The sequence below is a fragment of the Castor canadensis genome, chromosome 7, assembly GCF_047511655.1.
Source record: "Castor canadensis chromosome 7, mCasCan1.hap1v2, whole genome shotgun sequence".
Lineage (NCBI taxonomy): Eukaryota > Metazoa > Chordata > Mammalia > Rodentia > Castoridae > Castor > Castor canadensis.
Genome location: NC_133392.1, coordinates 6,319,369 through 6,333,866, shown reverse-complemented (window position 1 = coordinate 6,333,866; position 14,498 = coordinate 6,319,369). Strand labels below are relative to the sequence as shown.

The 14,498-nt window shown below is 43.5% G+C and overlaps 1 protein-coding gene across 2 annotated transcripts in view; it reads right to left on the bottom strand.

Moving 5' to 3' along the window:
* Adam12 (ADAM metallopeptidase domain 12) overlaps positions 1-14,498 on the bottom strand; it is a 332,872-nt gene that overhangs the window by 273,825 nt on the left and 44,549 nt on the right. For both annotated transcript variants that reach the window (XM_074078072.1, XM_074078071.1), the window contains exon 2: positions 9,602-9,699. In XM_074078072.1, the coding sequence (XP_073934173.1) occupies positions 9,602-9,699 (98 nt within the window). The remainder of the gene's footprint in view (positions 1-9,601; positions 9,700-14,498) is intronic.

Genomic DNA, 14,498 nt, shown 5'->3' with positions numbered 1-14,498 from the left:
TGTCTCTAAGTACTTATTTAAATTCATTACAATCTGTGAGCCTCCCAAGAGCAACACTGGGTATCATTCATCCCTGTGTCCTGGAATCCTGACCCAGGATCTCAGACACAGCTGATATCTGTATGTCCTTGGATAAATGAACAACTGAAGACAATTCTTCAAGCTCCCTTTCTCCTGATATCAAGCAAGAGCATGCCCTACATATCAGTCAAACATGTAACGTGTTACCCAAGATTATAAAAAAATAATCTTTGTGTTTAAATAATGCAAACCACAATTACTTCTTAGTACCCACATTTGGTCCATTATTTTAAAACATGATTTTTTAAAAAAAGCAGTTCTGTGATGATGTTAGAGGCTGGAGGGAGTGAGCTTAAAGAACTGCACAGAGACCAGATTCAATAAGGGCAATTTTTAAGTCATATTGAGGTCTTGCTAAAGGGTTTCAAGAGATAAGTGAGTTAGCCATGACTGTATTTCCCTGGTCCCTGCAAGTGCCTGGAGAGCTCCTGAGGGGGCACCGCTGAGAAAACCAGAGTGCCTTGGCTTGCTTTCTCTTCTTTGTGGGTTGGCCAGAAAGAAAGAATGAACGAGAAAGACCCTGGCAGGGAGCTGGGATGAAGAAATCACATCTCCAAGAAAGCCAGATCTCCCAGGGGTGGGGGAGGACTAAGAGCTAGGGAGAGAGCATGCTGGCAGGAGCTCCCTGCCAGCTGCCCTCCATCCTTGACCTCAGCCTTGGAGCTGAGATTTACAAGCAGTGCTGTGCTGATACCATGCATGAGGGCTGAAGATGCTCCGGGAAGCACCGTGGGAAGAACACCAGACCTCAGGCATGAGAGCCAGGCCAATTTGCTTAGCTATGTTCTCTGCATCCCACCTCCATGACTTCAGCATCCCCACCTGCCAGTGCTGGAAGCATCCAGGGAGACCACAGCCATGGAGCATCCAGCCTAGCAGTGGCCAAAAGCACCACAATGCCTGGTTTGGTACAGCCTATGAGCTAGGACTGGTTTTGTATTTTTAAATGGTTTCAAAACAAAAAATAATATATCATGGCTCATGAAAATTATATTAAACTCAAATTTCAGTGTCCACGAATGTGTTTTATTGCAGCATAACCACACCCACTCATTTGCATGTCATTTATGGCTGCTTGTACTGTGGCACTAGTGTTGAACAGCTGCAATGGTGACCACATGACCTGCACAGCTGAATGCACTCACTGCCTAGCTCTTCACAGAGAAAGTCCATGGTCCCTTGCTAGCCCTCCAGAACCTAGGAACTGGTTCTTCAGTCACCCACTGTGCAGGAAATATCTGGGAATGTCTAAAGATATTAGCAGTTGTCCCAGATGGAGAAAGGATGGACATGGGTTGGGCATGCAGGGTTGCTGCTCACATCCTACAGTGCACAGAACAGCCACCTTCTCCCCTACATACACAAGGACCTTCCCAGACCAGGTAGCATGGTGCTGTTGAGAAGCCCTGCCTTGGTATAAGCAGAAAGCCCAAACTGAGTCAAAGGAAGGAGACAGTGGCTGACATTTGCTGCATCAGGCATCTAGACAACCATCACCATCTCCTGTACAGTTGAGGAAGCAGAGGGTCAACGAGGGCCATTTCTGAATGTACCACTTTCCACTATTCCCCTTCCCCTGTATTGGCAGGGATACTTGAAAAAGTTCAATTCCAGACTAAGATACCAAGGTGTCTAAAGTGTGGGCAGAGTGGTGGCTAGATGGGTTACACAAAGCCAGAGCTACAGAGGGATCTCCACCAGCCTCCCAACTGTGCCGGACATGGCTTCGTGTGGATCATCAGGTATGGGTGGCGTTGGGGTTCCAACAGAAGGTTGAAGACCAGAGGTGGGACAGACCATCCTAGAAATCTACTCAGTCTGCAAATAATGCTCCAACTTACGCGTCCTTGTACATTTCTTTTGAGATGCTCCACAGTAGGTCATTTTTTCTTGTGGTATTGGGACTTGAATTCAGTGCCTACACATTGAGCCACTCCACTAGCCCTTTTTTGTGTTAGGTATTTTTGAGATAGGGTCTCGTGCATGACCTATTTGCCTGGGCTGGCTTCGAACCGCAATCGTCCTGATCTCTGCCTCTTGAGTAGCTAGGATTACAAGCGTGAGCCACCAGTGCCTGGCAATTTTTAAAAATTATTTTCTTAAGAAGAAACAGTGCTGGCTGGCTTGTAAGATAATATAAGCTCAATATCCCATTAAGTCACAAAGGCTCACCATTGAGCTTACTCGATTGAGTGCCAGGTACCACTGTGTAGCCTACAGTAGCTCCTGAAATTCCAGAACAAGTCCTCAGAGAAGGGGAAAGTCAGTCTCTCTGAGGCTGGCCCTAGAAAACCTACACAAACAGAGTAGCAGAGCTGCTCCTGAGGGTGTGTGTGTGTGTGTGTGTGTGTGTGTGTGTGTCTGTCTGTCTGTGTGTCTGTGTGTGTTTCCAGTAAGATATTAGCAGCCCCAAAGTGAACAATGCAACATCCTTCCAAGCTGTCAGAGGCTTCCCAAGACCTCAAAGGATTCAGATCTGCTACAAGGACGTGGGTGACATCTGCAAAGCTGAGGTGCTCACAGGGTAGTTGCAAACTCTCTATAGAAACGGGGAGGCTTTCAAGCTCCCCCACCCCTACCGATGTTTGAAGAAACACCATCTCCACAGCAGTGAGTGACTTGGGCTTGGGCACAAGGGAAGTCTTAGCATTGGTGGTATTGCCATGTCCACAGGCTGGATGTGATGAGTGAGACGCATACACGGGAAGACTGCATATCACAGAGATGTGTATGCCCTGCTAATGAAGGGATGGGAAGATGCATTTAGCCATGAGGCCAGGAGGTCAGGATGGCTTCCCAAGAGAAAGTGCTATGTGAGCTGGGGCTTTGAGAATGATTAGGCCTTGAGAAGCCAGGAGAACATGGGGACAGAACACATGCTAAGCATGTTGATAAGAACATGGTTTATTTAGGCAATGGGCTGCCACTTACAGCAGCATGGCTTGTGGGGCGGGGGGGGGGGGGTAGGGGGTGTGGTCCAGAGTCAGGATGGCCCCGCTTACCAAGCAGAGAAGCACTGTGCTCAGGGACCTGGCTTTGAAGGCAGATGGCACAGTGCATCTGAAGGAACAGAAAGTGGAAAGGGAACAGGTTGTATCTGTATTGTAAACAGATCACCTCACTTCTCTTTACCCATGAGCACAGAGCAGAGGGAGAGTAATGAAGACCGTGGCGGTGGGCACAGTGAGGGAGGAGCATGTGTTAGAAGCGCAGGGCCAGTGAAGTCAAAGATCTCTCCCTACCTTACGATTTCAGGAGGGACGAGAGCTGTCAGTCTTATCTTCAAGGTTGTTATACAGAGAATTCAGGGTGATCTGACAGGATGATGTCACTCTGGGACACAATGAGCCTGGGATAATTAGGAACTTTCAGGTCACTGGAAGTCAAAGATGGAATCTCAGAGTGAGGATCTGGATCTCAGGTCAATGCAAGGTGCAAGGTAGGTGATCCACGTAGAACACATGGCACCTCACACCCAGTAGCACTCGGAGTGTGGGAGCTCACTGCTGGTACCGTTCATCTGAGCCTTGGCACCGGTGAGACCATGGGAATAGGTGAAGGTGACATCACTTGTAGAGACCTGCCAAAAAACTCAGAAGAGACCAACTGTGAAGGTGCAAAGCCAGGAAAAGGAATGAAAAGCAAGAATTAAAAACCTGTAAGAATGAACAAGAGAGAACAGGACCTCAGGGTCCAAAAGAAGAGAGAATTTCATGGGAAAGTGAGACAGGGTTGAGATAAGTCGGATAAGGAGGGAAAGGCTTTGGAGGACACCCATGACCTTGGAAAGGCTGAGGAAGTGCTGGGAATGGAGCTACCATCCAGGAGGAGAGGGTTGGGGAAATGAGGTAAGCAAATGAATGTGTCCCCCACCCCAGGAAGTCTGAAGGGACAGATGGGGGTGGCTTCCTGATGGAAGAACAGGGCTGAGTTTTCTCAACTTTGAGGACAGAAAGTGGAAACGGATGGAGTAGGCTCTACCTCTGCCATTTTAATTAGTTTTCATTCGATACTTGAGACCCAACATATGCTACAGGAAGCTTGGGTTTCTTGTTCTAATCCATTTGCCTTTGATTCTCCATTTCACATACTATTTCTGTTAATTTCATTCTCATGTGTGAAAGCTGGAAATATGAAATTTCCTGGGGTATTCAGAGGCTGAGCCCCACTGTGGCCTTCCCATGATCAATCACATTGTGACATGTCTTCCCAGTTCTCAGCTTGACTTTTCTAAGACGTGAAATTGGAGATTGGTCTCCAAAGACACTGTAAACCGTTCAATATCACCTTACATTTGTGTAGCAATGTTCCATTTCTAGCGTATTTTTAAAGCTATGTTTCATCTCATTCTTATAATGACTCTAACCAGAGGGAAAGCAGGTAAGACAATCCCCCTGTCACAGATGGTGACATAAGTATACAGACAGAAGGCTGGATGCTCTCCAATGTGCACAAGGCCACATTCTTTCCTGCCCCCCCCCATCCTACTTTTTCAAATAAATTATCAGTGGCAGTGATGGCTTGATTCTTGATTTGGAAGGAATATACTAATATCCCTTCCAGATGTATTTCAGCCACAGGGGGAGTGGGGGGGGCGTGGAGTGAGAGAGAGAGAGAGAGAGAGAGAGAGAGAACTTGATTGCACCTTTGCCTAAATCACTGGGTTAAGTTGGCTACAGTCTCAATTTCCCCAAGTGCTTTTACACCTTTTGTGTTCACTAAAATCACCTGGGGGGCACTTTTTTTTTTAAAAAAGGAAGATACCTGGGCCTTCTTCTAAGTCAATTAAATTCTCAAAGACCAGAAGCTGAATGCTGATATTTATAAGTTTCCAGGAGATTCTGATCCACAGACAGACTAGAACCAGTGTACATAGCAAGTTAGTGATATAGTGAAAAGCTAGCTTTGACAGGAGTCCTGTTTCTTTGAGGATATTTATGGTGGTACCTCCTTCCACCTCTGTAGCCCAAACACAGGGTTTATCCTTAATGTCACTAATCTACTGATGAGTCCAATTGACTCTTCCTTAAAATACTCCCCAGTCTTGCTACTGACCTCAAGCGGGGTTTGAGCTGCCTCGCTCTTCCTCCTGACATTACTCCAACCTCCTGGGGTCTCCTTGTTTCCATCCCAAGCCCTGTGTGTGAGTCATTGTACAGTTGTCAGGACTAGGACATAGCATAGTAGCGCAAGTACAGATCACAAGGCACCCTGTAGATCACAAGCGTGGACTTACAGGATGACAGAAAGCCCATGCAGGCATGGGAAGGATGCAGAGGGATGTGGATCAGAACATTGGGTAAGTTGGGGGAGCAGTCGTTAGTAACAAGAGAGTCTCACAATGATGGAATTTTTTATATCAAGCCTGGAATTTGCCTTCATGTTGTTGACTTGCAGTTCACCTCTGAAGAAGGCTGGAGCAGGATGGTGATGAATTAGATCCTCATTTTAGAAAAACAATTTCTGCAACTTGTCTGCGGGGAAGCCAAAGGGATGTGACTTGGAATTTGAGGTCTCCTTCTCTGCATTACTGGCCCAGCATTCAGGGTCTTGTGGCCTATCCCCTCTAAGCCCTCCGTCCACATTCTTGGTCCTGCCTCACTAGATGGCTAATGGCCACATAGACAGAAGCCATGAGCAGGGGTCAAGTGTTTCTGTATGAACAAGGATTTCCTCTCATTGTGATGAACACTGTACATGCCCATGCTGGGCAAGAGTAATTATGAAAATTTAATGTTATAATTTGGAAAGCCCCATAAAATCATGGGACTTTCCCCTGATTACATGCAAATCTATAACCATCAGATAAAGAGAGCCACAGTTCATCACCTCAGAACAAATATATGTCTTCTCCAAGTGAGGTCATATGTGAAAGATCCCCAGTGGTGCATGATGGCCCCTGCCCTTCCTGAATTATCTCAAGTCTGTCTGTCTGACCACCTGATTTCCTATGTTGCAGATACCTCATTCCTGCTCCATGTACACCAGCCTTTCACACACTCACTCTTCTCAGACTGGATCTTACATCTTCTTAGAAAGGTGTTTTCTAGTGGGAGAAAATATTTGCCAATTATACATCAGACAAAGGACTGATAACCAGAATATACAGGGAACTTAAAAAACTAAATTCTCCCAAAACTAATGAACCAATAAAGAAATGGGCAAGTGAACTAAACAGAACTTTCTCAAAAGAAGAAATTCAAATGGCCAGAAAACACATGAAAAAATGCTCACCATCTCTAGCAATAAAGGAAGTGCAAATTAAAACCACACTAAGATTCCACCTCACCCCTGTTAGAATAGCCATCATCAGCAACACCACCAACAACAGGTGTTGGCGAGGATGCGGGGAAAAAGGAACCCTCTTACACTGTTGGTGGGAATGTAGACTAGTACAACCACTCTGGAAAAAAATTTGGAGGCTACTTAAAAAGCTGGACATCGATCTACCATTTGATCCAGCAATACCACTCTTGGGGATATACCCAAAAGACTGTTACTCCAGAGGCACCTGCACATCCATGTTTATTGCGGCACTATTCACAATAGCCAAGTTATGGAAACAGCCAAGATGCCCCAGCACTGACGAATGGATTAAGAAAATGTGGTATCTATACACAATGGAATTTTATGCAGCCATGAAGAAGAACGAAATGTTATCATTCGCTGGTAAATGGATGGAATTGGAGAACATCATTCTGAGTGAGGTTAGCCTGGCTCAAAAGACCAAAAATCGTATGTTCTCCCTCATATGTGGACATTAGATCAAGGGCAAACACGACAAGGGGATTGGACTATGAGCACATGATAAAAGCGAGAGCACACAAGGGAGGGGTGAGGATAGGTAAGACACCTAAAAAACTAGCTAGCATTTGTTGCCCTTAATGCAGAGAAACTAAAGCAGATACCTTAAAGCAACTGAGGCCAATAGGAAAAGGGGACCAGGAACTAGAGAAAAGGTTAGATCAAAAAGAATTAACCTAGAAGGTAACACCCACGCACAGGAAATCAATGTGAGTCAATGCCCTGTATAGCTATCCTTATCTCAACCAGCAAAACCCCTTGTTCCTTCCTATTATTGCTTATACTCTCTCTACAACAAAATTAGAGATAAGGGCAAAATAGTTTCTGCTGGGTATTGAGTGGGGGAGCGGGAGGGGGCGGAGTGGGTGGTAAGGGAGGGGGTGAGGGCAGGGGGGAGAAATAAACCAAGCCTTGTATGCACATACGAATAATAAAAGAAAAATGAAAAAAAAAAAAAAAAAAAAAGAAAGGTGTTTCCTGGCCAATCTATCCAAATGCATCTCCTCCGTTGGTCCCTAGAATAGTTTGCTTCCTTCTTAACACTTAAAACAATCCCAAGTTATCTTATTTGTGTTTTCTTCATTAGAATGTAAGGTGCAGGGACAGAATGCTTAGCTGTCTTCCTCAATGACTGTGTGCCCAGCACCTGGCACGTCAGAAGTTCTCCACTAAAAACCAGCTGAACAAAAGGAAGCAGGAAGTGCAGAAGACCACTCGTGCTGAAAATCCATTCACGCAAATACACTTTGTCCATGTGAAGATACACTGTATTGATGCAGCTGAAGTTAAAATCTTGACTGAAACTGATAACAAGGACAGGTACAGTCATAGATCCCTCCTCCCACAGCACATACCCACACCTGACTAGAGAACTTGACAAACAGTCACGCACATGCTAACCGATCACTTACATGGATCCCCTTTCACTCAGGGTTTGCCAGTGATCCACCAAATGTGAGAGTCTACTGTAATTATAAAGTCGCAATGTTGATGTCACAGTTGTCTATTGAGATAAGCCCCATGGCATTACAACACAATGCTGTTCCCATGTCACATAGGTCCCTATTCTTAAATAATGCCACAAACATGGAGTTATCTGAGTGCAGTTTATTTTAGAAACATGACAGTCACCTTCCTGGTTCTGGATCTGGAGTGGAATCACACAGAAATTGGGAGTTGTACTGAACAATAATAGTTTCTGTTAGTTTTCTATAAAGATGGTAGTCATATCTGAAACCATTGGGTAGTAAGGAAGCTGGGCTGGCAATGGATATACCAGTTCTTCCTTGATCACATCTTGTGATGTCTGCTAGGCATCCAGTGGACAGGAAGGACAAAGCCATGATTGAAACCCAGAGCAGACCTGAAGTGACCTACACCAATGGAAACCCATCACACTCAGAAACTTCATGTTGACTCCCCCCAGCTTGGGTTGCCAGATGAAAGCCAGGACTCTGGGTTAAATCTTCATGTCAGGTAAACAATTCTGGGACATGAAGACTTTTTCAGTGTAAGTATGTCCCAACTGTTTACCTGAAATCCACCCTTTACCAGGTATTTGGTATTTTATTAGCTAAACTGGCAATTCTGTTCCCAGGAACAGTCCTCATAATGGCTTCTGCCAATCAAGAAAGTTTAGATTGTTCCACATTTTTATATTATAAATATTTTAAATGCACGTGTTCTTATCAAATAATATCTTCCTCTTTTTCTGCACCTATCGTATGGTTTCTAATATTGCTGCTTAGTAGCAATATGATATTTTTTTCAAGATCTTAAGTTTCCTCCCAGGAAGCATCATCAATACCACCATGTTGGACTTGCCCTTTGTATCTTTAATTCACGACACCTCCATCAATCTGAAGGGTTTTTTTTTTCATACAGATTCTGTTATTTGGCTCCTTTAGTCAATCCCTCAACTTTTCTTAATACTCAATTTGAAATGCAAATGCTTTAGAAATAATGATGTAAATCATCCTACCAAAACCCAAATAAAGGTGGTCCACTGCAACCATTCCAGAAAGCTACATGGGATTTTCACAATCTCAACTGGTCTTTTAAAAGAGTCTGCTTTCTGTCATGGAAAATGATCAAAAAGTTCTTCCGCATGCTACAAGGACAAAACTGTCCATGTGATCTCCCCAAGGGCTCACATTTCTATAGGTTTTATCACTTTCCAACTGTTCCTACAAGTTTCGAAATCTAAATGTAAACTTGGCAGACAAAACTCAAACAAATATTTAATTCAATCATTAGTAGTTCAATTATTTTATAGCATTCTTTTACATCATAGAAATGCAAATCAAACGTGTTAAAGTAAGAAAAGTTTAGATTATATTAAAACATATTATGAATTTTTTAAATCGCATGAAAACATTTCTACCAATAATCGATTAAGACGACAAAATGCTGGTTAAATATTCAATAGACATGAATATTAAAAAAATACCAATCATTAATGTAAAGATGGAAGTTGGATAGCCAGAAATGTAATCCTTGGTGCCTGCTGAGTCACTCATTAGACTGTCCCATCAAAATTGAATTGTACTTAAGTTCCCAAGAATAAGGCTTTCATTCTCAGAGGATAAAGTTAGCATTGAAATAGGTAAAGAGAAACTTTGAATAACAGAATATGATGCAGTTAACATGATTTTGAAACTAGCCAGCCCCCAAGCTGAGGACAAAATAAAAACAAACAATAAAAACCCCTGCTGACCTTCGAGTTGATGCTCCTTCCTGTGGTCCCCAGGTCCCCACTCAGAAGAGAGGCGCTGGCAACTTCGTAAGCTCCTTCCTGGTCCCATAAGCTCACCCCTGAATCAAAAGAAAAGAAGCCGCATTTTCATCCTGGTTGGAATGAGCGTGGCATCAGAAGTTTGCTACATAAATGACATGGTGAAAATATCTGGAGGCAGAATAAGTACAGGGAAACACTAATCCATTAAATCCAAGAAAGAGTTAAAACTGATGGGTTCTCTGTCCATCCCACCATTAAAATATTGCACCTTACAGAAAACAAATTTACATTTTCCCCTCCAGATCTATACCATGGCTGGGTTTTATCATAGTTGAAGTCTATAATTCCATCCTTCAAATAAGCAATAAAAACCCATAAGCAGTGACTTTTTAAAATGATGAATTAACCCTTTACATGAGATTAGTTCTCAAAGCCTCAAGATTTTAGCTGTATGAAGACTAAATCCACCAACTTAAGTCCCAGCGAATCTGTTAGACGCAATGCCAATTTTCTCCCTGTACTTAAGAAGTCTAATTTTATATGCTTCAGTAAGTGATTCTATAGACAAAATTAATTTACAGTTCAGACTGACTAGACTGGTTTATGTAAAAAAAAAACCTCAATTCATTCAATAAACTGTTATATGCTCTTGTTTCTCAGTGCTGTCTGTTGAACCAGTTACTCTACCAACACAGGCTCAGTTTGACCCCATTTCCATAAACAATCTTAGTGGAAAAGATAACATTTTCTCTTCTGGAGAGAGTTATCACTTTCTTAACAAACACAGTGATTTTTCTAGGCTTGCTCTCCTGAAGTCACACACCTGCTATTCAGAACAGCCACACTGTACCCCAGAAGTGAAGGATGGGACCAGATTCCCTCATGTGCTATTCTCATTTCTTGAGCCAGGAATCATGATTTTCAGATCTGAGTCATCACAGCACAGTTTAGAGTTACTAAAGAGTTCTCATTTATTGGGCACAAACGGTATTGAAATTTTAATCCTAGACATTTTATAATTCCCCCAATACTGTTAAATCCACACCATTTTATCATTCTCGGTGTGGAAGTCTGCAGTCATAGTCAGGTTACAAAAGGAGTACTACTGGAGCATTCACTGTCTGACACAGGCTTTCCAGAACTTTCTGAAGCTGGTCTTAAGCATTCTAAAACTGCCAGTTATTGAAGATCAAGGATGAAGAGGTCAGGAATATGACCAGAGGCAGAGGGATGAGCTGAATCCCTCAGTTACATAGGAAGATAGAACCATGGTAATGTGGTCACAGACCAAGTGAGGAGGGAAAGGCAAGGGGGAACTCAAGGCTGGAATGGATCCAAGTCCCCAGAAATAAACCTGTAGACAGAAGATGAGAGTCCCATCCATGCCAGCAGAGAGGTCTGGCTCCAGGTGGTGACACCTGTGAACATCTGTGGAGTGCTAACCGGAAGGGGAAGGGATGGACTATCTGAATGAATGCAAGATACCAGAAGTCCTCCCAGCTACAGAGATCTTCAGTCAATGAGCCTCCTCCCATGACTCCAGTTTGTGGTCTGCAGAGTGCTCACAAGTAGCACGGCAGGAGTTTGCAGCTATAGGTCCCTGGTCCTACAGCTTGTCTGTCCATTCACTTGCCAAGTGCTTACTAAAAGCTGGCTTTGACATGGGCTTGCTTGTAGGATCTTTAGACCTGATGCTTCCACTCAAAACACCCATTGTGTGTACTTCAGGCCAGCACACCTATGTGCATCCATGTACACTACGATAACTTTCATTTATTAAACACAGCTTAAAATTCAGCCACCTCAGTCCTATTCATCTAAGACAGGGACACAGCTGCCCTTTGGTGCAAATTCTCATACTGGCACAGAAATAACCAAACCAATATAGGCTGAGCATCACTACTCTCAAATGATCTCAACTATGACACTTTTTGGCATCACAAGTGGAAAAGTCTACACCTGATCTCTTGTGATGGGTGTCAGTCAAAAGGCAGGTGCACTAAATATGTTGAATGTAATATGGTATGTGTATAAGGCATATATGAAATATAATTGAATCTTGTGTTCACACTTGGGCCCCATCCCCAAGACACCTCTTTAAGTAGATGCAAATATTTCACAACAAAAGAAGTTCTATAAAATCCAAACTCTGAAATACTTCTTGTCCCAGGGGACCCGATAAGGGACACTCAGTTTTGAAGACCATTTTGGAGAGCAGAAAGTGTTACAAAAGAACAGGACTCTGGGAGACCCTTTATCATGTTTGCAAGTGTCCTGCAAATCCAATCTTATTCCAGGATAAAAATTAAAGAAGAAAATTGGGGTGACAGGAGTGTGGCTAGGAATGGCACCCTTGATGGCTAAGCCAGGGAAGCCCTTTGTGGTGGTGGTTGGAGCTGGGGAGTGCATAAAGCTGAGACCAAAGATGGGACACCTCCAGCCCCAATGGAAGGTTGAAGATCACATCAGCCAAGACAGGATGAGTATTGTCCTTTTCCTGAAATAGGCAGAGCATGGCAAGTTGGGAAAATGATCCATGGATGCTCTTCCACAAGAAGGCTGGTGCTGGCCTTTTTATCCATACAGCAAGCAGTGAGGTTATCCAACAGCAAAAAAGCTGGAAGTTCTTCCCAGTATAAGCTGTGCACATTTATTATTTAGACAACAGTGAGTTTTGTCAATGTCCAAACTTATATTATGCAAAACAAAATGTATGTGAAGCTACCATGGGAAGTACAGCTCAGCCTCAGCTGGCCGATGTCAATGGCATAATTCTTGAAGCTTTGTAACACCTGGGTCTCTTGCCCAGGATCCCATGGAAGTCAGAGGCTGGAGTGGGTTCAGATCCATTTATGCAGTTCCTATAGAGTCAGACTCCAGTGTGCATACTGCAATTAATTGCAGATAACAGAGAGGGGCATGCTATTCAAGATGTTATATTTGCAATTCCCCTGTAAATCCAGAATTTGAAGTAGTATCATGGAGATCCATCTGAACTTCTACACACAGACACGCACACTCTCTCCCTCTCCCTCTCTTTCTGGGTGAGCTGGGGGTTGAATTCAGGGCCCTGCACCACTTGAGCCATGCCTTTTCAGACCCCAGTGCTCCTATTTCTACTTCGTGCATAGTTTGGATTACAGGTGTGTCCTACCACACCCAGCCAGAACTTCTCCCCCCTGACCACTGAAAACCATGCCATATGCCAAGTGTTACTGTGGTCATCATAGTGCTCTTTGAAAAGCCAGGTAAAACTGTCAGAGTGATTACAGGCTCTTAACATTTCCTCCACATAAATAAACCAGTTGAATTACAAACTACTCCTGGCAGCTTTGACTTAAGTTTGCAACAAAGTCAGTTTGGTGAATGAATAGGAAACTCTGTTCTTCAAGGGCCTGTTAAATTGGGCAGGGGAAGAGGTTTAACACTGGCATTGTGTGTCTCCTACTAACCACCATGGCAAGCACAGGACAGGAAGTTGCCATGTGCTTCCAGCTGCAGACCAAAAGGCTGGCAAGATTTTCACCAGGCCTCAGATATTGGAAGAAAGGTATTTATTTGCACTTATTAGAACTCACTTGAGAAGCTGTCAAGAGGAAGGAGAGGAAACGTGAAACCCACGTCTCCTACTCAAGCATTAACATGTGCTCTACCAGCAAGGGATCGGGGAAGACAGTAACTCCACGCCTTACCTTTGGGAACACCAGGGAGGACCCAGTAGGGCCTCGGATTTGTTCAGGCTGAGGTTGTACAAACTGGATGTGAAGAACATTCTGAGTCCTCAGGATTGTTTCCTTCAATGTTCTTGGTGGCAGAGAAAGACAGAATCTGACAAAATACTCCAACCACTGAGCAATTCCCTTTTCACCTATATATTCCAGCTTCTTAATCCAAAAGAAGCCCTTTTTGGCTCAAATGGTTTCCTTGAACAGGCTTTATTTCAAAATACTCCTAGGAGAATTTGCAAGCGGACTGTGCCAGCACTTGTGGGACGTTGTGTAACCCTTTTAGGAAATTGAGAAACTGCACTATTTGCTGAGCACAGTATTTACTATCTGTGTAAATGGACAATGAAGCCATCTCTCAGCTTTTTAATTGGGTGCACAATATCCCCTCGGCAGCATCTGAAGTCAGAAGACTGCTTCTTATGAGTTTTGCTTATGTATTTATACACTGGTATTTCTTTTAGATGGTGCAAATAAAAATTTTATTTGTGCTGCATGGATAGACAGAATAAATTATCCACAGCTGTGAGATATCAGAATATACTTTATGGAGTGATCTTGTTGACAAACCATAAAAGCAGGTCTTGAATGATGCATACATTCAAAAAATATGACCTTATAAAACACAGTTTGCATACATTTTGTTTTGTATAATATAAGTTTGGACATTGACAAAACTCACTGTTATCTAAATAGGAAATGTGTATGACTTATACTGGGAGGAACTTCCAGCGTTTTTACTCTTGGGTAACCTGACACACTGCTTGCTGTTGGATAAAATGACCTCATTAAGGAAGAAAGGATAGGAGATATTTTGGTTTCTAACAGAGTTATCTTCTATGGAAGTCAGCTCAGTTTCCTACTGGATGTGTGGCCTGCTTTTCTTGTCTCTTCATCAGGGTTTGTCATCTTTAGACTTGATTAAGTCTGGTCAAGAGGGAAGTTATAGGTCCAGTTTCTCCTCAGGCAAGAGTCTTTATAATGGTGGCTTTGAAGTTATGGAAAAGCTGGCAAAGAAGACACACCCAAAGTGATCCAGGTGGCTCCAATGTGCGCCACCCAGACCCTGGCTGCTACATGAGCCCTGCCACATCCTGGCTCAGCCAATGCCCCTTGGGCAGCTTATGAAGGGAAACACAGCCAAGTGGGAG